The following is a 25,445-nucleotide window of genomic DNA, read 5'->3' on the forward strand; positions in this document are numbered from 1 at the left end:
GCCTCGGCCTCCCTCAACCTCAATTCCTGCTGATTTTTACAGCCAGAGGTTATGGGAACTTCTCTTTCTGGCACCCTGAGCTGGGGATGGGGACCCCTCACTAGTCAGAAGGTACCTTCACAACTGAGGTATCCTTTCTGATTTTTATCCGCCACACATGGGTGTGAGACCAACCCGTCGGCAACTCCACCCTTCCTACCAGTCTTAGTGTGGTTGCTTCTTTAATTTTGTAGTTGTAGGACTTCCATTCAGTTTGATTTCAGGTGGTTCTGAAGGATGATTGTTCTGTGGTTTAGTTATAATTTTGATGTGGTGGTGGGAGGAGGCGAGTACTGCCTGTACCTACAACCACCATTTTGACCGGAAGTCTGAGTGTTTTTATTGTAATTAATTTCTAGTTTTATGACATTGTGAACAGAGAAGATGCTGGATACGGTTTCAGTCTTCTTGAACTTGAAGAGACTGAGTTTGCGTCCTAACATGGGGTCTTTCATAATGTCTCATGTGCATTTGAGAAAAATGTGAATTTGACAGCAGAAACCTTTATTTATTTTTTAAAATTTCTTATTCATTTATTTATTTATTTTTAGAGAGAGAGAAAGGGGAGAGGAAGAGATAGAAATACCAATGAGAGAGAACATCGATCGGCTGCCTCCTGCATGCCTCCCACCAGGGATTGGGCCCACAACCTTGGCATATGCCCTGACCGGGACTCAAACTGGCAACTTCTTGGTGCATGGGTCAATGCTCAACCACTGAGTCACACCAGCCGGGCGACAGCAGAAACCTTTGAATAAAAATTAAATAACCTATTCACATGGAGTAAGTACTACTGAATAAGTGAGGAACATTCACAGGTGGTATTAGGTACCTCTTTTGCTATTCAACATAACATGGATCTATAAATAAAATTTTTTTAGGAACAGTATTCTAGGTGTATTTTGTTTTTAAAAAAAGATTCATATGGCCCTAGCTGGCTTGGCTCAGCAGTTGGAGCGTTGGCCCGCAGACCAGAGAGTCCTGGAATCAGTTCCCGCTAAGGGCACGCGCCTCAGTTGTGGTTTGTCCCCAGCCCTGGTTGTGGGTTGTGTGGGTGGCGGCCCCTCAATGTGTCTCTCTCTCACGTTGATGTTTCTCTCTGTCTGTCTTCCTTCTTCTCTCCCTCCCACTCTATCTGAAGATAAATGCAAAAAAGTGTCCTTGGTGAAGATAAAAAAAAGAAAAGATTCATATGTGTTTTAATAGTGGACTTTTCTCAAGCATTTATGATACTTTATACATTGAAATTTCCCCAGATTTTGTTATTGTTAAGACAGTTTTCTATGGGCAGAGGACCTGAATAGTTACTCTCCAAACAGGACATACAAATGGCCAAGAGACATATGAAAAAATGCTCGATGTCACTAATCATCAGAGAGATGCAAGTTAAAACAACTATGAGGTATCACCTCACACCTGCCAGAACGGCCGCCATCAACAAATCTTTTAAACAACAAGTGCTGGCGAGGGTGTGGAGAAGGGGGGACTGTAGTACACTGCTGGTGGGAATGCAGACTGGTGCAGCCACTATGGAAAACAATACGGTGTTACCTCAAAAAATTAAGAATAGAACTTCCATTTGACCCAGTGATCCCACTTCTAGGAATATACCCTAAGAAGCCTGAAACACCAATCCGGAAGAATATATGTACCCCTATGTTCATAGCGGCACTATTTATAGTTGTTAGAATCAGCCCAAGTATTCATCAATAGATGAATAGATAAAAAAAACTATGGTGTGTGTACACAATGGAATACTATGCAGCTGTAAGAAAGAAAGATCTCCTATCCTTTAAGATGACATGGTGGGACCTGGAGAGTATTATCCTAAGCAAAACAAGCCAATCAGAGAAAGACAAATACCACATGATCTATTTGTGGAATATAATGAACAAAACAAACTGATGAATAAAATAGACCCAGAGACATAGAAGTAGGGTACAGACTGACAAACCTCAGAAGAAGGGGTTCAGGGGGATTAACCACAGAATTTATATACATGTATGCGTAAACACGGACGTAGACAACAGTGCTGGGGGTAGTGTCAATGGGAGGAAAAGGAGAAACATCCGTAACATAAATAAATAAATAAACATTTTTTTAAAGATAGTTTTTTAGATAGAACTTTGAACTTTAGTGAGAAGCAAACTTAAATATAAAATTTGTTTTTGTTTTAAGAAAATTGAAATTTTAATCTTAATAAATTAATGATAGGAAATTATTTTTAGATGTTTAAATTTAGATTTAAAAAAAATAATTAGGGACTTATTATTCCTTCCTGGCATATTTTGGTGTGAGGTAGGCATGCTTCTTATCATTTCTCTTTCTGTCATCTGATAGCTTGTTCTTGAGATTTGTTGCATATGTTGTACTGAGGGACTCTTGAACCGTTGAATTACATGGTTTCTTTACAGTTACTATATAGGGGCTATAATGGTGAGTCCACTAGATATTGAAGACAAAATTAAGAAAGGTCACCCTATGAAAGATTTTTTTTAGTAAAAATCACGTAGGTATGGTTATGTCTGCACTCTTCAGTAGGCCAGTTTATCTCTATGGCGTAGTAAACTGTGTGCTTCCTGAAGACAGTACGGTATCATAATATTATCTTTGATTCCACAATGCCTAGATGGTGCTGGTCACATAGTAGGCATTTAGTTTATGTTAGAGGAATGCATGAAGCATTCACCCTGAAGAGCTGAATCATAAATGCATTGCTGATGAGCCAAAGGATTTCCTGACTCCTCTCAAAACGTGGGTGAATTCTCACAGAAATATGACTGAGCCATAGCTATTCCTAATCATGGTCATACATTTCCAAACTGTGATAAAGCTGATACCGAAATGGGCTAGTCATATGTATTATCAAATAAGATATGGTCCGTTAAGTGACTTTATCACAATACTTGGTACCTAGTAGGCACACAGAAGGTGCTAACTTTTGTTACCTTTTTTTGTTTCTCTTGAATTTTGTATCAGGGTCACCAAGAAAATTCTTTCTAAGGGTAGAAAAAATTATCTTTGTGTTTGGACAGTTATTCATAGCAGTGCAGGCTCTAGTTTGGACACACCCAGATTAATGATCCCATTGGAAAGAGAAGCCACAGCCACTGGCAGGCAGAACTGATGCACAGAATAACCTCGACAGTGGGCCGGCCCAGTTCAACAGTATTTTCTAGGTTAGTTGTTCTAGTCACAGCATCTTCTAGAATTTTATTTACATGTAAATGTATGTGTACACATGCATGTATATATTCACTTTTTTTTTTTCAATGTATGCCCTTTTAAGCCACCCTCTTGAGAAAGTGCATAAAAGCTGCTATTGGCAAGGGGCTGCAGCAGCCCAATAAGCAAACCTGACAAGAGCCCAGATTTTTATTAGCCAAGAAGGTTTTTTTGTTTTGATCAATGATTCTACTATAAATGAAAAATATTTGTTTTGATAAAAATAAACAAGATAGAAACAGACTCATAGATACAGAGAACAGATTGACAATTGACAGCGGGAAAGGGATCAGGGGATGGTGAAAAAGGGGAAGGGATTAAGAAGTACAGATTGGTTACAGAATAGTCACAGAAATATAAATTACAGCATAAGGAACATAGTCAATAACATTGTAATAACTGTGTGTGGGGACAAGTAGGTACTAGACTCATTGGGCGTGTCACTTCATGAATTATATAAATGTCTAACCACTATGCTGTACACCTGAAACTAATACAGAATAATATTGAATGTAAACTGTAATTGAAAAATAATTCGTTTTGTTTTTTTAATTTTTATTATTAACTATATTTTATTGTAATCATTATTACTGTGGTTAATGTGTCAGAATACAATCTCGAAAACCATAAATGTTAACTTTGAATACATTTGTAAATTTTTTCTTTCCATTCAAGATAAGCTTTCATTGGAAGGAATAGTGGTACAAAGAGCTGAATGCCGACCTGCTGCAAGTGAAAACTACATGAGATTAAAGAGGTTGGTATTTTTTAACTTTAAAATAATACCTGATATTTTCTTTTGGGGATTGAAATACATGAGTTAGATTGCCTGTTGACTGCAACTATGGTTATTGTTGAAAGTGTTTTCTTCAAAAGCTGTTTGGTTTTAAAACCAACTCATAGGGATATAGTGTACAGCAGGGTGACCACAGTTAATAATATTTTATTGAATATTTTAAAGTTGCTAAGAGAGTACATCTTAAAAATTTCATCATAAGAAAAATGTTTGTAACTGTGTATGGTGACTAAGGTTAACTACACTTATGTGTTGATCATTTTGCAGTGTATATGATTATCAAATCATCATGTTGAACACCTAGAAATATAATGTTACATGTCAGTTATACCTCAGTTTTTAAAAAGCCCAAGTAAGGGTTTCTTTCACAAGGAAACTTTTAGAACCTGAGCTGTTTATTTGGGGTATTTTAAGCTACTGTGATAATATATAACCTAGTCAAACTTTTTTTTTTCTTTACTGATGTTAGAGGGAGAAGAAGGGAGAGGGAGAGAGATAGAAACATCGATGAGAGAGAATATCGATTGGCTGCCTTCTGCATGCGCCCCACTGGGCATGTGCCCTGACCAGGAATTGAACCAGCGACCTCTTGGTGCATGGGTTGATACTCAACCACTGAGCCACACTTGCCAGGCTAGAATCAAACTTTTTAAACTTTTTTTTCTAGTTGTCCTTATAAGTCTTGATTCTCTAAATCTATATAATAATATCTTTGTACTATTTTATTTTCAAAGGTTATAATCTTCCCATAGTGACTATCTAAAATACTATCTGTATAAAGCAAATATATTACTAGAATATTATCCTTTTCTCTTGATCTGCAGAGAACATTTTGTAAACTTATAACTTTGCTAGAGCTTCAGGGTTCTTCCTCCCCTGCTTTTGTATGTGGCTACCATTTTGTAATTAATATTTAAAGATGATAATTACAAATTATTGCTACACTAAACTTTATGACTTTCAAAGAGTCAGCAATTTTTTAACCCTAAAGGAATATATTATACTTTGTATTGAATGTATTTCAACCCCATATAGTTTAGAGTTATACATTTGTTCGTTTTAGTACTTCCCAAGTGAAACAAAACAGACAAAACTCTCGGCCCTCCTGGAGCTTACATGTTGGCATATTGTAGCCTCACAGCTGGTAGTTGAGAACACTTGTTGAGGTGGTAGCGGCAGCCTCTCGCATTTCAGTGTTCTCATCTAGGAAAGAGTCGGCTTGAGCTGGATCGTCTCTAAATTGCACATCATCTTTTAAATTTTTCCTGTTTTCTCAATTAGATTAGAGTTTGTCTCCTAGGAATGAAACAAAGAGACTGGTTTTCTTGTCCAATAATTCCCCTAATTTAAATGCCTCCCCAGAGCAAGTAAAAAAAGCAAAAATGAAAAATTTTTTAACAGAAAATAACTGGAACTTAGGCAGAAGATGTTTTACTGTTTTTAGCCTGTAAAGTCTTTTTGAAGATTTGTTTTCGAATAACTACTGAAATTGGAAAATACAGAATCTGGTTAATGAGCAGCTTGCCAAGATTATTTCTGTAGTCTTAATTTTCTAAAGATTTCTGACAACAAGCAGGCAAGTCACCTGTGCTTATGAAATGGCTGCTTATGTCTTTTTTATCCTCACCCGAGGACATTTTTCGATATTTTGTTCAGATAGAGGGAGAGGGAGAGAGAGAGAGAGAAGCATCGACGTGAAAGCGACACATCGAGTGGTTGCCACCCACATGACCCAACCAGGGCTGGGGACAAACTGCAACCAAGGTACGTGCCCTTAGCGGGAACCGAACCCGGGTCTCTCCGGACCGCAGGCCGACGCTCTAACCGCTGAGCCAAACCGGCCAGGGCTGGCTGCTTATGTCTTAACAAAAAAGAAATTAAAATTGTTTAGTCTTTGGAGCATGCTAAATACCAGCCATTGCATATTTCAGTTACTTAAATGACTTAAGAAAACAGGGTGCTTCAGGAAATGATAATCATCTGAGTTTCATGAAGCGGATGGTACCTAATGTAAGTCTTGAAGACTACAGAGAGACACGCAGGCACAAAGACGGGCAGCACATTAGAGACCTGCGTGCAGTTCTGCAAGCCTGGAATGCAGGGTTTGTTCGAAGCAGAACAAACAGAAGCTTCTGCCCAGATCTTTTCTTTGAACTCTAAACGTATATACCCAAAAGCCTGCTTCAGTGTCCAATAGACATTTCAGACATGTCAGAAACTGAACTGCCAGCCTTTCCCTCAAGGCCTGCCCCACCAGCAGTCTTTCTCCTTGAGTTGTAACTGTGTCCTCCCATTTTGTCCAGAAACCTTGATCACATGCCTGACTCCTCTCTCACACCCCACATCCAGTGGGTCAGAAAAATCTGAGTAACTGTACCTTTAACATATTACACATCTACATTCTGACCATTTTTCATCACTCACATGATCTGCCATTTTTTCTCACCTGGATCACTGCGATAGCCTCCTGACTGAGTTCCTGCTGCCACATTTGCCCCATTGTAGTCTCTTGTCAGCACAATGGCCAAAGCAGTTATTTTTATTTTATGTTATTATTATTATTATTATTTTTAATCCTCACCCAAGGATATTTTTCTATTTATCATCAGGTAGAGTGGGAGGGAGGGAGAGAGTGGGGAAAAGGTAGAGAGGGAGAGAGAGAAACATTGATGTGAGAGAAACACATCGATTGGTTGCCTCCCACATGACCCCGACCAGGGCCGGGACGTAACTAATGATTGAGGTTATGTGCCCTTGCCTGGAATCAAACCTCAAACTCTTTGGTCCACGCACTGACACTAACCACTGAGCCAAACAGCCAGGGCCAGAGCCATTCTTTTAAAATCTGTCCGGGCATGCCATTCCTTTGCTCACATGTCACTTGCAATGCTTGCTGTATTACTCAGAAAAAAATTCAAGCCCTTACAATTGTCTGCAGGATCCTACATGATCACCCGACCATTCCACCCCCTTCTCCCCATCCTCATCTCCTTCTCTCCTCTTCCTTTTCTCTGCTCTAACCACCTCCATCTCCTAACAGGCCTGAGCACCTAGGCACACTTCCGTCTGGGCCTTTGTACTGAGTATGCTTTTCTGCCTGCAACATACTTTCCAGATGACTGCATGGCTCACCTCCTTGCCTCTTTCATGTCTCCTCTCAGACTGTACTTTCATAAGGCCTACTCTGACCATCCGACTTCCTTCCACACTTGTGTTTTCTTCATAACACATAACACTTTCTAACATACTCTATAATTTATATTTGTTACCATCTTTGCTGTAGTGCAATTTAAACTCCCATGGTTTCTTTTTCTGTGATGTGTGTGTGCGTGTGTGCCTATTTGTTCACTCATACGCACCAAAGGTCTGGAATAGCTCACTGTATGTATGTAGGTAGTCAGTAAATATTTGTGGAGTGAATAAATGGCAGGAGATAAGGTTTGAAATATATATGCTTAAATTGCCTGTTAAAGAGTTTTATGTGGAAAGAAATTTGGAAGTGTATGTGCTACAGCTATTAGGAAGGCACTGAGAATTTTAAGCTGGATAGAAGGTGAAGGGATCTCTGTGTTAGATGGTCATCCTGGCCAAAGTATGAAGACTGAAACAGAGAGCTAAGCTAGGAGACTAATGTAATAACCCAGGTACAAAATGTCTGAATGATTAAACAGTCTGGTTCTAATTAGAAGGAAGATGAGAGACTAGGTATTGAGGATGTTTGGAGATAGGGTCAATAGAACTTGAACTCATCTCAAACTTCATAGGCCACAGGACCTTCTCTAGTGTCAGACTGATGGTGGTGGCTCTTGTGTTTTAACCTGAGTATACTTCCTTCTGTGAATCCCCCATTGGCTCCCTACCATTCTGTGTATTGCACAGGACCGTTTATAGTGACAAAGGGAGAGGGGAGTTCTTGTAGTTCCTATGTCCATTTAAATTTAAATCCCAGTTGACAATTTACATAAAAACTTAAGAAAATACTTAAACTGCAAGAAGACCACCAGTAGGTAAATTCTTGCTCCAGAGAGTTAAGTCTTTGAACCTGAAGACATACACAGGATTATCTAAAAAATCTATTTACTGACAGTATAGTGGGAGTAGGGTGAGGATAGAAACATTGCGGATTTACAGATGTAGGTGACATCAGATTGAAGTGTTTGAGAACAGAATTGGCAGTTCAGTACTTGAGATAAGCTGTAGGACAGAGCTTATTTCCCACACATGCTCAGTTTCTCAGGAACCTCTGACTGCCTGCTTCTAATGACATCCAAGTTTGTGATGATCTGGCTCTTGTCTCACTTTCTAAGTTCATTTTCAGGTAATATCCTTTATATAGACACCAGATAGCTGTATCACACTAGAAGCTGTTATCCCAGGTATGCTGGGCACTTTTATATCTAATGCCTTTGTTACATGATGCATATTCTACTAGAACGCCTTATCTACTCTGCCAAGGTCCTTCTGAGCCTTTAAAACCAACCCAGTTGTCACTTATTCAGGGAAAGCTTCTCATAGCTTCTACTCCCCACCACAGTTAGGACTTGCCGTCCTCCTTTTCTACATTGCACATACTTATTTATTCTTCTTTAATGGTTTATATAAATGTCTACTTTCTTCCATTTAGGTGTACATAGTTGCATCTTCTACAAAGTTATGAAATTCATAAAAATGAGGACTGAAAGTTTTATTTTTCTTCCCTTTCTTTCCTCTCGCTCCCTCTTTTTAATATTCTCTGCACTTAGCGTAGTGTATTACAAATATTAAATATCCAGAAGTATTTGTTGGGTTGAAATGGATTGAAATAGAAAGGAATGGTGGAACTCTGGATATGGAAACACAGGAATCAGCAGCACTCAGCTTCTTTAATTACTTACTGAGAACTGCACTTGAGACCTGGAGTTGATTTTTCAGCTTTATATACACATGTACATATGCATGTGTGTGCATGTTCACACACATATCTTGCTTTGAGAAGGGGATAGTTATTATAAAACAAATGTAGATATATTTAATCAACAATTAAGAAGTTTTTCAAAATATAAAAATAATTGAATAGTCTTCCATTTATAGATACTAGAAGAAAAAGCCTTTATCAAAGACTTTTCTTTCCTTAAATCAGTCTTTTTGTTACAGTGAGTTTTTACTGTATTGTATTTTAGCAAATAGCAGCTGAACTACATACAGTGTAAGTAACATAAATGGATATATTACAAAGTATATTTTATATTTATAAATAGTGCTCTTTAAGAATGATTAGTGTTACTTTAACACAACTTTAATTTTAGTAATAAATTCTTATCACTCACAGCTATTAAATTTTAGCTGATAAATTAGATATTATGAGAATTATAACTCCCATGTTAATCAAATGTAAGTAAGATTCTGTTCATTTGTAAGATTCTGTCATTCATTTAAAGGTAGAAATTAGACTTGCAGTAAACCCAAGAAATATACAAACCCCTAAATCAATGAAATTCAAGTCAAGAAAGAAGAGAATTTTATGCTGTAAATTTGTTTTGTTTGATCCCATATGATAATATAAAATCCCATTCCATTTAACTACTAAGAAAACCTAAAAAAACAAAAGGAAAAGAAGTGTTCACTGCTTCTTTTGCTTTCTGTTTATGTGACATAAATTTGGATGGATCTAAATGTATTAGGAAATTTATTTTGAATTGATAAATATGAATATTTAAATTTATGTTTTTAAGTACAAGCATCTTGAGTTTTTTCTTTTCTTTTTATAGTACCCATAAATAAAGTTTTATTAGAACACAGCCATGTTCATCTTTTTATGTACTACAGTGACAAAGTCACAGAGACTGTCCACTGTGCTGTCATCACTTTCCACTGCTTCTCAGTGTACTCTCAGTCACAGTGACACTGTTGTTTTTTAAAATCTTCACCTGAGGATATTTTTCCTTTTTTTCCCTTTTGTTCAGATAAAGTGTGTGTGTGTGTGGGGGGGCATCGATGTGAGAGAGACACATCAACTGGTTGCCTCTTGCATGACCTCAACCAGGGCCAGGTCGAACTGCAACTGAGGTACATGCTCTTGATCGGAATTAAACCCGTGACTCATTGGTCCGCGGGCCGGCACCCTAACCACTGAGCAAAACCGGCCAGGGCTACAGTGACACTGTTATTGAGTTTTTTTCTTAATAGTCGAATGATAAATTATGTGACCACACTATTTATAATATATGTTTAATGCTTTTAAATATAAAGGGAATAAATATCAGACAAGCATCCTAATATGTGTTTTCTTGTAGAAAAGTCACAGTAGTCAGAAAATATAGAACTCTTTAACTTCTGCATGTTCGTGTCACCAACTCATATAAAAATACTTGTCTTAAAAGTTTTTACTTCTTTCAGTGTTTGTGAGTTTTCTTCAAAATCCCAAGAAAAGCCTTTCCTTTTGGGAACAGAACATGGGCCGTGGAGAGGTAGAAAAGAGAAAAATCAGTCTCTTTTCTATGCTAAGACACCAGACAGTAGGAAGCAAGTTGTGATTCACATTCTTTCCTAGGGAGAGGTTACCATGGTGTACCTGCCTAATGTTCCATACTGTGGTAAAAGATGTCTCAGCATGTCTTATTATAAGGGAGGAGGAAAAGGACCCCCTCATTCAGTTGATCTTTACATGATTTGTCTGCAATACCATTCATGTGGGTGAACCAGATTGTGACTAAAGGAGTTACGGCAAGTGCTTACAGCTCTTTTTGAATTTGTCTAGCAGGTCTTCCGGTTTTCACCAGAATACCCTTAAAAAGCAAAAGAAGTTATGGCAAATAAAATTTTTGTTTAACACAGTAACAACACTGAAGCATTTTCTTCTCACCACATTTAACTAGTATTTGAATATATTTAGTGCTGTAATTTTGACTCTTCTCCATATATAAATTTCATAAAGAATAATTATTTTATAAGTAATTTTTATATAGTAGGATGATTATCTTATAGCTATATCCTTTTTTTAAAAATTGATTTTTTTTTTTTTTTGAGAGAGAGAGAGAGAGATGTCGATTTGTTGTTTCACTTATTCATTTATTGGTTGATTCTTGTATGTGCCCTGACTGAGGATTGAACCTGCAACCTTGATGTGTTGGGATGATGCTCTAATTAGCTGAACTACCTAGCTAGGGCGTAGCTATATCCTTTTATATTAAAAAGATACAAGATGAATTATAAATATGATGATTATATAATTTATTGTTCAGAACCAGATACTTTTTGAGAATGAAGGTGAGTACTAACCAGAAAGGATGCCATACTAAGACAACAGTATAAATTGTCCCAGGTAAAGTGGGGTATAAGATCACTGTTATCGTGAATAGCCTGCATACACTAAATGCTAACCTCTTAAAACAACAACTGAAGGGAAGGGTTAATAATAAAAGTGCTGGCAGTCAGGAAATGTATACTAGAAATTCTAGACTGGAGCAAACTGATTATAGCTAAACATAAACTATTGTGTGCTTCCCCGTAGTCACAAAATTGGAAATATGATAGTTCTGTGTTAACATTTTCATGTAAACTTTTTTTTTATCCTCACCCGAGGACATTTTTCCACTTTTTTGTTCAGATAGAGTAGGAGGGAGAGAGAGAGAGAAACATCGATGTGAAAGGGACACATCGAGTGGTTGCCACTCGCTCGACCCAACCAGGGCTGGGGACAAACTGCAACTGAGGTATATGCCCTTAGCGGGAACCAAACCCGGGTCTCTCTGGACCGCAGGCCAACACTCTAACCACCGAGCCAAACCGGCCAGGGCTCATGTAAACTTTTATATCAAGTTTATTAAGCAAAAAAATGAATAATAAACTAAAATAGTTTTATAAAAAAAAATTTCTCTGTTAATCCTCAATAAGAGTAGAGGTCATAGCAGTAACTCGGAATTTTATAATTTTATCACCAGGAAAATATCATATTAGATTTTAGCTTTCTGATAATCTTATTTGAAAGTTTTTATTGAACAGAGTTTTTGGAGAATGTGAAAGTTAAGGGTTAATATCCCAGTGTCAGGGTGTTTTCATTTGCTAGTATCAGAAAACTCGAAGCAAAATGGCTTAAAAATAAAGGAATTCATTGACTCACATTAATCAAATCCAGTGCTACTATGGCCTTCACCCATGGCTTTATCTAGAAGTTCTCAATATCATCAGTACCATAGCTCTGTTTCTCATTTTCTTGGGTCTGTCTTTCTCCAGCTTGACTGTCCTCATGCTGGCTTATCTCCTGGTAGCAAGAGCACTACATGCAGCTCTCAGGGTTATCTGCCTCCTTATTCATATGGGGCCCAGGAGTTCAGTGACCTTGTCTTTAACTGGCCATTGAACAGAAACCTTCACTTCCTTCAATGGGCTAACATGGGCTCTGAGTCTGCCCCTGAACCAATAAATGTGTCAATGGAGATAGGATACATGGACTGATTAGGGCCCATCTGTGGAAATGTATAGGAGGTAGGGTCAGTCCCATCCAAAGCATGTGACCACTCCTCAGTAGGGAAGGGATGGAGTGGATGTTAGGGAAGCAATCATAAGATCTACAGGAAAACCTTTTTTCCAAGAAAGCATCATAGGATAGGAAACACTCATCAGGGACATTCACACCCTTGATTGCTCCCCTATATAGGGATCAAGGTTTTTATTAGAAAGCAATTCTGGATCTACGAAGATGCTTTGATAATAGGTTGAGGTAGTTAAGAGGTTGGGCTCTGGAGTCAGACTGCCTGGGTTCAAAGACTGGCTTCCCCATTTACTGGCTGTGTGATCTTAGGCAAAGTATATGACCTCTCTGTGCCTTTATTTATGTCAGTGTTATGATAAAGATTAAATAAAATAATAACTATATAATATATGAGGTGTCTGACACAGAGTAGATAATCAGTAAATAAACGCTAAACAAATATGCTTATGACAATTACCTAAGAATTCCTGTCCTAGAACTCTCCTGGCGATATTCCTAATGGAATCCAGTTCTCATGATAGAAGAGACTTGCACATAAGGCCCTTTTGAATCCCTGCCCTGAGGTAGATAAATTTACTTAGTAAAGTTTAAATTAGAAATAGAGCAGAAAGAAAAATTGAACTGAGAAAAAGAATCTGAGGATTTTGTTACAGAGTCTGTGATAATAATCCTCTCTTCAAAACAAATCCTGAAGTTGTTGTTTAGAACCACCTAGATATTATCCACATTCATTTCTGGGGAGCTGAGTTACTTCTCTCTTTTTTTTTTATTTTTTATTTTTATTTTTTGTACAGATAGAGTGGGAGGGAGAGAGAGGAAGAGAGAGAGAGACAGAAACATCCACGCGAAAGGAACACATGGAGTGGTTGCCACCCGCACAACCAACCAGGGCCGGGGACAAACTGCAACCGAAGTACATGCCCTTAGCGGGAACCGAACCCGGGTCTCTCCGGACCGCAGGCCGACGCTCTAACCGCTGAGCTAAACCGGCCAGGGCTCAGTTACTCCTATCTTTACAGCCTTTCCATCCACTCTTTTCTCTGTCCTCAAGGACTCTTGGATGTGGTCACCATCATTTGCATGTATATAATTTTTAAAACCCAATGGATTTTTAGTTTATAAATCTGAATGTTCAGAATCTCTCTAGAAAGTGCAAAGGATAATAATCTCGAAATTCCCTTGGTTGTCCTTGTAAACAGTCTTATCATCCTTTCTTCTGCAGTGATACTTTGATGACTCTCCTGAGGTACCCAGATATGTGTTTTTTTTTAAACATGGGGCTTTATATCTTTTTTAAAATTAAATATTTTGAGGTGACAGTGGTCAATAAAATTATATAAGATGTGGTACATATATACAGAGGAACACCACCTAGCCATAAGAAAAGATGAAATACTGTCATTTGTGACAACATGGATGGATCTTGAGAATATCACGCTATGTGAAATGTCTTTTTTTAAATTTTTTAATTCTCATCCGAGGATATTTTTCCATTTATTTTCAGATAGAGTAGGAGGGAGGGAGAGAGAGAGAGAAAGAGAAAAAAACATCGATGTGAAAGAGACACATCGACTGGTTGCCTTCTGCATGACACCAACCAGGACCAGGGACTAACCACAACCAAGGTGCATGCCCTTGGCCAGAATTGAACTCACGACTCAGTGGTCTGCGGGCTGACGCTCCACCGCTGAGCCAAACCGGCCAGGGCTGTAAGTCTTTTTTAATCAAAGATTTTGTAAATACCTGGGAACAGGAAGTTCTTCTGAAGAGCTAACCGCAGAAGACAGCTAGCCTTCTCTGCCATAGTGTGTCCTTGTCATATCCTTTTCCCTTGAACTCCTTTTTATGTAAAGGATTATATGAAAGAAGCTGGATGTCTTCATTAAAATACAATACTTTAAAAAATGTATTATAAGTAGACAGTGCTAATAAAAGTCCAAAAATACCACTGGAGTAAAATGGCCATAAAAAGTGAGGCAAGGTGCTTTATCCAATGTTTTTTTGTTTTTTTCCCCCAAGACAAACATGTCTGGCTCTGGCCAGTGTGCTCAGTGGTTAGAGCACTGGCCGGCACAGTAAGGGTTTCAGGTCTGATTCCCAGTCAAGGAGGGCGAGTACCTACCTGGCTTGTAGGTTTGGTCCCCAGCCCCAGTCAGGGCACCTGCGGGAGACAACAAATAGATGTGTTTCTCTCTCTCCCCACCCACCTCATCTGCCCATGCTTTTGGTGTTCCTCAGGGTTCTGGCTCCTTCTTACTCTGCTGCCATTCCAACTCAAGTACGTACTATATCAAAACCAGTTGTTTTCACTCTTCCCCAAATGCATCATGAGCTGTCATGTCTCATATCTACAGTGTTCTTTTCTTCATTTTCTGCTTGTCAGGCTCCAAATTATCCTGTAGGGTTCACCTCAAATGTGAAATCTCCGCAACCATTGTTCTCCACACAGGATAATCATCATCTTCACCAAGCCCCTGCTATCCTTTTTCTAATAGTTTACTAATTAATTACATTTTGTTTTTTATTTTACTTTCATTACTTTTGTTTTTGTCTATAGGGACTGTGTCTCATTTGTCTTTCTTCTAACAGCTTTATGTTCAATAAATGCTAGTAGAGTAATTAACCAGAAGTCAGCGTTTTACAGTTAAGGATTTGCAGTTATACTTTTATAAATGAATCTCTTCTGAATTAATACTCTCTCTTAAAAATGCATTTAGCTGTGCTTAATATTCAAATTATAAGTCCTGAGAAGCAATACTGGCAGGTGGAGGTATTTCTACAAAGTCTCACAGCTTCACAGGATAAAAATACTTCAGTACACAATTTCTCTTTGTTCACTCCCAGTTAAAAGTCAACAGGGCTCCCCATAGGCAAAACTGAAGTATAGAAAGTTTACCTTTATTATCTAGGCATCTCCTGTTTTCACTTCTTTTCCCCTTCGTAATGTCTATCTTTAGGCATCACTTTTTATCCCATTCTGATCCTTTTTATTCTATAAATTCTAAATAAATTTAAGAATGGGCAATGATATATCAGGTAAGGGGTTAATTTCCAATACATATCGAGTGCTCATACAACTCCACAAAAGGAAGACAAAGAATCCAATTAAAAAATGGTCAGAGGACCTAAATAGACACGGCTCCAAACAGGACATACAAATGACCAAGAGACATATGAAGAAATGCTCATCATCACTAATCATCAGAGAGATGCAAATTAAAACAACAATGAGGTATCACCTCACACCTGTCAGAATGGCCGCCATCAACAACTCATCAAACAACAATGTTGGCGAGGGTGTGGAGAAAAGGGGACTCTAGTGCACTGGTAGTGGGAATGCAGACTGGTGCAGCCACTATGGAAAACAATATGGTGTTACCTCAAAAAATTAAAAATTGAACTTCCATTTGACCCAGTGATCCCGCTTCTAGGAATATACCCTAAGAAGCCTGAAACACCAATCAGGAAGAATATATCTACCCCCATATTTGTAGCAGCACTATTTACAATAGCTAAGTTCTGGAAACAGCCGAAGTGCCCATCAGTAGACGAATGGATAAAAAAGCAGTGATACATTTACGTAATGGAGTACTACACAGCTGTAAGAAAGAAAGATCTCTTATCCTTTGAGACTACATGGAGGGACATGGAAAGTATCATCCTAAGTGAAACAAAAGTTTCATATGATCTCACTTATTTGTGGAATATAATGAACATAACAGTCTGAGGAATGGGGTAGTCCCAGAGACATGGAAGTGGGGTACAGACTGACAATCCCCTAAAGAGGGGGGTGGTGGGGGAGAGATAAACCACAGAACTTATATGCATGAACAGTGGACATGGACAACAAACTGGGGAAAGGGCAGGGAGGGAAGGGAGGGGGGAATCAGTGGGGGAAAAAGGAGAAACATCTGTAACAAAAATTAATTAATAAAAAATATAAAATAAAATAAAATAAAAAGAATGAATGGGCAGCCCTGGCCGGTTTTGCTCAGTGGTTAGAGCATCAGCCTCAGGTCCAGAGAGGCCTGGGTTTGGCTCCCATTAAGGGCACGTACCTCAGTTGCAGTTCTTTGCTGGCCCTGGTTGGTTTGTGCAGGAGGCAGACACTCCATGTGTCCCTTTCACGTCAATGTTTCTCTCTCTCTTTCTCTCTCTCCCTCCCACTCTGTCTGAATAAAAAATGGGAAAATGTCCTCGAGAGAGGATTAAAAAAAAAAAAAAAGAATGAATGGGCATAAGTCAAGTTGGATATTTGATTTTAAGCCTTTTATTACTAAATGTGAAATAATAGCCATTAGATTTCCTGTTTAAGGTATTTGAGAAGACAGATTGTTTTTTTTTTTTTTTAAATGAGAAAGGAAGAAAAGTCATTGAAATCATACCGTTTATAGATTGGTCCTAAACAAAATTGAGTAGTCCTTTTAGTTTGTGGGAAGACTTGTCCAGGGTGACCATCTCTGCTTCCTGTGCTCTGGTGGGGAGATCTGGCCTAGCTGCATTTGTTGGAGATCTTTTGGGAGGATTTAAAACTTTGCTACTGAATGTGACCCACATAAGTGGCCATATTTCCTTCGGCAGGATCAGAACCATTACTACTAGTCTATCTAGTGCTTTTGTACAAACTTTTTAAAAGTGATCTTTCCTCGAGAGTTTTATTTTTATCTGTCAGAAAATCATGGTAATTTACAGATTTTGTTAAAGAAGACATTACTGTCTTTCAGAAAGTTGTCACATTAATTATACAAATCTATACTGTATCTGATATAAATGTGCCCCTTCAATATAGCATCATTGCACACTGAAAAATGGGCAAAACTGGGAAGTTGCTACATTCTCCAGTTTTTGTAAAATTTAAATTGCTTGCCTGTTCATTGCAGGCACTGGAATTTTTCAACCTTTGGTCTATGATTCCCTAAAGCACTTGAAGACTAAGGAAAAATACCACATGTTCCTTTATTGAGGAACAAGGGTCCCATTTAGTATATTGAATCATCAAATCTCTAACTTATTACTAGGAGGAACTAATTTAGTTGAAGTATAAGAATACTTGACTCATAGATGTCTTTTATCTGTCCCTCTTACATGAGACTAACACAGTTGCCATGGGATGTATTAAAAAGAGAACTTGAGTTATAAAAGAGAATCCTTCAGTTTATAAGTAATGAAAGATATTCATATTACATTAATTAGATATTCATTTTAATTTCTTTTAAAAAAATATTTTTTTATTTTCACAAATTAGAAAATTGAGTCATAGTGAAGTTAAGTGCTTTGCCCAAGCTCACAGTATGTAAATGGCAAAACTAGGATTTGAACCTAGTCCTAATCGATTCCAATGAATTAGAAGAACAATAAGCTGCTTCTTCAGGTCTTAATAGTCTCAAAGGTTGCCTGGTTTATTAGTAGGAAATGGAAGGGAACTTGTTAATAACTCTTTCTCTCCTCTCCTGTATTAGATAATTCTTGCCCTAATACCCCACAATTTAGATTAATATTACATAATAATACCGTGATTCTGTTACATTATAAAATAAAGAGGATAGCAAGGATTTATGTAAGATATATAATTGCTTTATTGTTTCAATTTCAAATTTTGTATCAAGTTTCAGATCCTACAACTTAAAAATAAACTTTGATATAGTAACTTAGTTAAATTTCAAAGCTCTATATATCTAGAGGAGAGTGGTAGAATATTAGGTGATTTTTACATGCCTGTGGAGTGTGTTGTTTTATTATTGTGTTTATGTGAAATCTGTAATGCTTTGGGTAGTTTTGATGAACTAATACTTGTGACATTTTGAAGATCTACTTCTCTTTAATATACCCTAATATATTATAGTTGTCACACACTATATTGAGTTTTTGTGTGTATGTGTGACTTTGAAGGCCTCAGAATGTCTAAAACCCTTTCTTGTAGAGTGTTATGAATTTGTGGAAAACTGAAAGGATATAATTAGTAATGTTAAAACAGAGACATTTCAAACTGAGAAATAGTAGATGTGGGAAAAACGAGAGAGAGGTGTGGGCTTGCTTCGATTATGCAAAGCGAAGCATGCCAGTGATGGTATTCCCAGTGGCAGCTCCCTGAGAGCTTCTGTCTGTGTCATTCACTGGTGTTTCTGTGATGACTGGAAGAGAGCCTGGCACCTCGTAGGTCCACAGTAAATATGGTGGAACCTTGGTTTTAACTTAATTCATTCCGGAATGCTGTTCAAAAACTGAGGCATTTTTCCCCATTAGAAATATGGTAAATTGAAGTATACCATTCTAGACCCACAAATAATTCCCTGTTTTAAACCTTCTTATATACAGTCCATGTCTGTTTAATCTATAAATAAACACTTTAAAGACAAAAAAGAAATAAAAATGTACAGTAATAAATGAAAATTTAATAAAAATATAAGCAACAACAAAGGAAAAAAAAACCATAAAAATATTCACAGCACAATTTCCTGAGGTGTTAACAGCGGTATACTGACTCATACTCTAGAATTCTCTCCTTTGTTTGTCACCTGAGAGACTTGTGACTGATCATACAGGTATCATCATGAAAGGGTGGTTGGGTTGAGAAGTGAATTGTTCGAAATGGGAGACGTTCGAAAACCGAGATTTGACTGTATTTATTGAATGAAGAAAGGAAGGAGTGAAAGGTATGAGACTTAGGTTTTATGAGTCATTTTTTTAAAGCTGTTGCTTGCCAAGTTGACTTATCTACTTCCCCATATTTTATAGCTTCAAAGTGTCATTTATTCATTTGTTCAGATATTTTTTGAGCATTTAATGTATTCTAAGTAGTGTAACATTAATAAATAACTAGAGCTTATCTGTTTTGAGAAATGGATCATACACGGGCATTAAATAATAATTTAGGATATTATATTGTTGTATGCAGTATGAGAGATTGGCAGAAGCAGTAGATACCTGGTTTCAGAAAATACTGATTTGATAGAGAAAGAAGTCATACTTTCAGTAGATAAAGAGGGGAAGGAAGGAATTCGGGGAGGAATGCACAGCATAATCCTGGGTAAAGCACTAGGTGTGTTTTAGAAGTGTAGTAGATCAGCCTGGTAGGTGGAGTAAACAGAGGGCTGATTGTAGGTATTTAACTGTTAGACCAAGCGGATGGATGATCCAGTGTGTTACTGATTGAGCATATTTCACTCTGAGGGAGGTTCCTAGGTCTCCTTCAGGGCTCTGCCTCTCCTGGTTCCTGTGACTGTGACTCTCCTCTCCTGGTTACTGTGACCCTCTTTATTTGTTGAATTCTCATAAAACTGAATTAACATTATTTACAAATATTTTGAAGTTAATTTTAAAATCTCAAATCATTTTCTCTTTAAAATGGCATTTCTTTGGTATGACACAGACTACATGGTTGGACAAGGAATTAAAGATGCTATTACCTGTGGAAACTAAAGTTAATGCTATAAAATTAAGTAAATAAATAAAATTAATGCTATAGGGTCATTAGAGCTTTCCCCTCAGAATCAATATTTTACACCATTCATAGCCCAAGCTTCACAAATTTATGTAAACCTATTCATTCAGTAAACATTGAACACCTATTATGTATCAGGCACTCAGGAACAAAAAGATGACATTTTCCCTGCCCTTGAGTTGCTCACAGTTGATAATTTGTTCTTTGATATGCAACATTTTATCTAGTTTCAAGAAGAAAAATACTAAATCTGCTTCATGAACTACACTTAACTTTTAAGTCTTTATTGCATAATCCGAAATGATGCAGTTGTATAAGAGAAACACACGTGCATACACGTTATGAGGCTAACATGAATGTGAAATATTTAAAATTAATTTACAAATCTGTTGTTTACCAGTACTGTCTGGTACACACACCACCAGTTATGGAGGGGGTGAGTGTGGTGATGGCCAAATGCTATTGTTCACAGAATTTTCAGTACTTATTACACAACTACATTGAATGCCATATGGCGTTTTATTGCAGCTCATTAAATTACTAGGAGTTTATATACATATATTTTTGTTATTCTTAGTGCGTTTCAGTAGCACTATTTTCTTATAGAAACTAGATTTTTTTTTTATAAAAAATTATCCTCCAACGTGGAAGTGATTCATGGAACACAGCACCCTGACTTTTCCAGAAATAATCCCCCTGTGGATTCTAAATGGTGATTGCCCTGTACATGATAGCATATATGCTATATAGTCCTTCAAGTATAGGAAATAAGAATAACTGTTGCCAACCATGTCAACAAAGAAATAACTGAAAGTATTTATTTCAAAGACATTTGTTTTGAAAGTACCTCTACTGGTTTGGTACATTAGTCTCTTTTTCCTTCCTGGAACTTTAGAGGAATGAATTGTTTCTGATAGTGTTCCAAAGAGCTGCAACTAAATTCCTTTTTGAAGTTTGTAACTTTAAAAAACGGTAATTGGCTTTAATGAATGAAAATCTTTCTGAAATAGGTTACATAATGTGCCTATATACATACTTCATATATAGAATTTATTGGGAACATGATTTAGCACTCTCTTTAACTTGTTTTTTCTTGTGAGCGCTTGTTTTTAAATTATGTGATGGCTGCCTTCAGATGCTATCAAGAAGAGTAGAGTTATTTACCCTTTCACAAGATGGCCACAGATTACTGTCCTGTGTGAGTTCTTGATTGTTTTATGTGGTTCTTCACTCCTCTCTTAGCAGCTATCATTTGGTCATGTTGATTGTGTTACTGTCTGTTGCAGCCCTCTGTTTGTTCTGATTTAGTGTTTTTAATTTCCTGTGAACTAGGAAACCAGTTTTAAAATTCTATTAGAATGAATAACATGTATAACAGAAGACTGAATAGACTGAGTGAAGATCTAATGGGCTTGCCTATGAGTCAAGTGCCCAGGGCTGTCATGCTTGGCCTTGTGACATCTGTTTTGGTTGCTGAGATGCTCTTTTTTGCTAATTTCCTGGTCTGGTTAGGGCAGATATACTTGTATCACAAAATAGAAAATATGTAGGCTATCTCCTTTAGGAACCCTTTCTTTGGGTCACTCTGTCCTTGTTGTTAACATGATATGCTTCTGTCATCTATCTGAAACTTAGTATATAATCAAGTATTACTAATTAAATTCCCTGACATCTTTCCAAGTGCTTTGCTGTGAAACTGAGTCATACAACTAAATGAACTCTGTTAAGCTGTTCATTGCCAAAGCTTATTTCTCTGCACTCTATTCAAATTTCTATTATGGATGAAGCCTGCAGTTTCCAAATCAGTTAAGTGTTGACAACATATCGAGATATTCTGCAGTAAGTCCCAGTGTACATTCATTAAATCTTCAACATACATTATAGAATACCTTCTTTGTCAGGTATTGTGCTAGGGACTATGTCTACAATGAATAAGAAAACACAGGGTTTCTGTTTTTACGGAGCTTATATAATACCCAGTCATTCTCAAACTTTTATGTATGTATACAAATCTCCTGGGAAAGTTATTTAAAATATTGATTTCAAGGCCATGCCCCCAGAGTTTTTGACTCAGTAGGTCTTGAGTTGGGACTAGAAATATGCAGTTAACAGGCAACCCAATGATTCTGATGTAAGTGTCCTCAGTGCATATTTTGAGAAATATTAGTCTGGTTAATAAGGAATTTTTAATGAGGAGGTGCAGTTTTCAAATAATTTATGGACGAGAACAATATAATGCTCTATTTAACCTGATTGCCATTTCATCTGTCATCAAAGCTATCTCAGAAGTGTAATTTTTAAATCACTGGCTGTGTTTCTACTTATTACTTTGTGTGGAGATAAAATGCCTGAAAACTGTGATTAAATCTAACTATGGTAATTTCTTATCTCTTAAATACCTATGCTACCAACAATTAATCTTTTCTATAAGAACAACATTGGCCTGTGACAAGCTGTCTCCCAAAGACCAGTTATTAGAAAGCTAGAGTAAAGGCAGAACATTTCCACCCAATGACTTGTTAAAAAAATAAAGTGTCATCGAAAGCATATTTTTAAATGTTTATATATGTGTGTGTGTGTGTGTGTGTGTGTGTATTTATTGATTTCTTAGAGAAAGAGGAAGGGAGCGAGAGAGAGAGAAACATTGATGTGAGAGAGATACATTGATCAGGTGCCTCTTACACACTCCCTACTGAGGATCGAGCCTACAGTCCGGGCCTATACCCTGACTAGGAATCCAACCAGGACCTCTCAGTCCATGGGACAACGCTTAATCCACTGAGCCACACCGGCCAGGCTCAAATACATGTTGACGTGTACACAAGAAATCATGTCACTGGTTGCCGCCAGGGATAGGATTCTGGGGGAGATTTTGTTGTTGTTGTTAATCTTCACCAGAGGATATTTTTTCCATTGATTCTTATAGAGAGTGCAGGGAAGGGGGAAGAGAGAGAAACATCGATGTGAGAGAGACACATCAATTGGTTACCTCTCTGCACCCACCCGACCAGGGCCAGGGATCAGACCTGCAAACCAGGTACGTGTCCTTGACTGGACTTGAACCCAAGATCCTCTGGTGCGAGGGCTGATGCTCTGATCACTGAGCAATGCCAGCCAGGGCTGGGGGAGACATTTTTAATCATGTATTCTTTTTTACCGTACAAATTCTAAACCATGTGACCTCATTACCCAATCAAAAATAAATTTGCAAATGTATATGATGTTGTAACCATAGCTCTAAAAGTATACTATTGGTTACTGTTCACTCATATCTCTTAAGCCTGCCTTAAATTTTGACACCTTTCCCTATCAGCATATTCTAGACTCTAGAATCTAGAGGGTGGAGTTTTTCCTCTTGTTAGCACATTATTTGAATTTCTCTCCCCTTATTCAGAGGTTTGTGATACCAATTTGTTACAGATTTCATTCTTACACATCATAGGGTCTGTTTCTAAGCAGTCTCTCTACTTCATCTTTCTTATTTTATACAAGAAATGCACCATTTTAATTATTGTGGCTTAATAACATTTTAATGCCTAGAATATTATGATCCCCATTATTATTGTTCTTTAATTTTTTTCTTAATTCTTCTTACCTGTTTAATCTTCCATGTTAATTTTAGAACAATTTTTTAAATTTAAAATATTTTAGTAAAAATTTTTTTAATAAAATTATTTGGAAAGAATTAGTTTCTCGGCATATTTAAATCGTCTCATTCAGAAACACAGTAGTTCTCTCCATTTACTCAAGCCTTTTTAAAATATCTTTTAGTAACAATATGTTGTTTTCTTTTTTATAGGTTTGAACATTTTTGGGAAGGGTTGCTTTGTGTATTTATATATATATATATATTTTTTATCCTCACCCGAGGACATTTTTCCATTTTTTTGTTCAGATAGAGCGGGAGGGAGAGAGAGGAAGAGAGAGAGAAACATCGATGTGAAGGGACACATCGAGTGGCTGCCACCCGCACGACCAACCAGGGCCGGGGACAAACTGCAACCGAGGTACGTGCCCTTAGCGGGAACCGAACCCGGGTCTCTCTGTACTGCAGGTCGACACTCCAACCGCTGAGCCAAACCAGCCAGGGCTGTATTTATATTTTTATTGCTATTGCAAAGTTTTCCTTTAAAAAGTATTATATAGCTGGAATACAGGACAGCTACTTTTGTATATTTGCACTAGTTCTAGTCTATCATTGTTCAGTTGTTTAAGTATTATTATATTGCCCGAAAATGTATACTGACTTTTTTTTCTTTTAATTCTCACCCAAGGATATTCTTTTTTCCATTTTAATCTTCAGATAGAGTGGGGAAGAGAGAGAAACAGTGACATGATAGAGACACACAGACTGGTTGCCTCCCACACAATCCTGACCAGGGCTGGGAACCAAACTGCAACCGATGTACGTGCCCTTGACTGGAATCGAACCCGCAACTCTTTGGTCCAAGGGCCAACATTCTACCACTGAGCCAAATAGTCAGGGCTGTATACTGACTTTTTTTTTTTATCCTCACCCAAGGATATTTTTCCATTTTTTGTACAGATAGAGTGGGAGGGAAAGAGAGGAAGGGAGAGAGAGACAGAAACATCGACGTGAAAGGAACACATCGAGTGGCTGCCACCCGCACGACCAACCAGGGCCGGGACAAACTGCAACCGAAGTACATGCCCTTAGCGGGAACTGAACCCGGGTCTCTCCGGACCACAGGCCGACGCTCTAACCGCTGAGCCAAACCGGCCAGGGCTGTATACTGACTTTTAAAATATTTTATTAGCATATGAAATTTAGAAGAGTTTTGTTAGTATAGGTAGCTAGATAGTAATGATGAAAGCAAAGGAAATCGGAAATAATTAAGTACGATTAACTGGGGAGCATGAGCCAGCTTGCTTCACCAGGAAGCCTCAGCTTTTATACACTCTAGGTGACCACCCATCTGCTTCCCGGAGATCACTGGGGGAAGAGAGAAAATAATAAAGAGGGGGGTGTTTCTCTGAGGCATTCACAATAGGGGTGCCAAAATTGAGGCTTGTCAGTCTAGCCTGGGGAAAGAATGGTTTTGTTAGGGAGTAGACCCATTAGAAGCCCATGAAAACTTGGAAAGTTGGTTGGTTACTTTGAAAAAGTGCCTAGTCTTTCCCAAGATAATATAATCCCAGGGAACAAAGCCTTTCTCTTGCCTAGTAACACACATAGCTGTGCAGGTCCAGTGGCCACCTGAGGCCCATGGCAGACCACGCGGGCTCCCAAGGACTGAGCTTTAATATGAAACAGAAACTCTGGACACTGGCCTTTGTTTGGGCCTTGATGAAGACAAGACGGAATGTTTTTCATGGTGGCATGGACAGAGTTGGGACACGGGCAACCTCCTATTTCCACCCCAATAAATCTTGCCACACTACAATCTCCTGTGGAATACTTCTCTTACAATCCCGTGAACACAACTTCCACTGGCAGCAGTTTGATATAAATA

General features: G+C 37.8%; 1 protein-coding gene and 1 non-coding gene across 5 annotated transcripts in view; both read left to right on the plus strand.

The window, feature by feature from the left end:
* Positions 1-25,445, plus strand: part of GTF2F2 (general transcription factor IIF subunit 2) — a 175,864-nt gene that overhangs the window by 101,953 nt on the left and 48,466 nt on the right. For all 4 annotated transcript variants that reach the window (XM_036249991.1, XM_036249992.1, XM_036249993.1 and 1 more), the window contains exon 5: positions 3,940-4,021. In XM_036249991.1, the coding sequence (XP_036105884.1) occupies positions 3,940-4,021 (82 nt within the window). The remainder of the gene's footprint in view (positions 1-3,939; positions 4,022-25,445) is intronic.
* On the plus strand, positions 10,765-10,827 carry LOC118623105. The gene has a single exon (XR_004958209.1). It is a non-coding gene; the product is annotated as a U7 small nuclear RNA (small nuclear RNA).

This window comes from Molossus molossus, unplaced genomic scaffold, assembly GCF_014108415.1.
Source record: "Molossus molossus isolate mMolMol1 unplaced genomic scaffold, mMolMol1.p scaffold_m16_p_9, whole genome shotgun sequence".
Classification (NCBI taxonomy): Eukaryota; Metazoa; Chordata; class Mammalia; order Chiroptera; family Molossidae; genus Molossus; species Molossus molossus.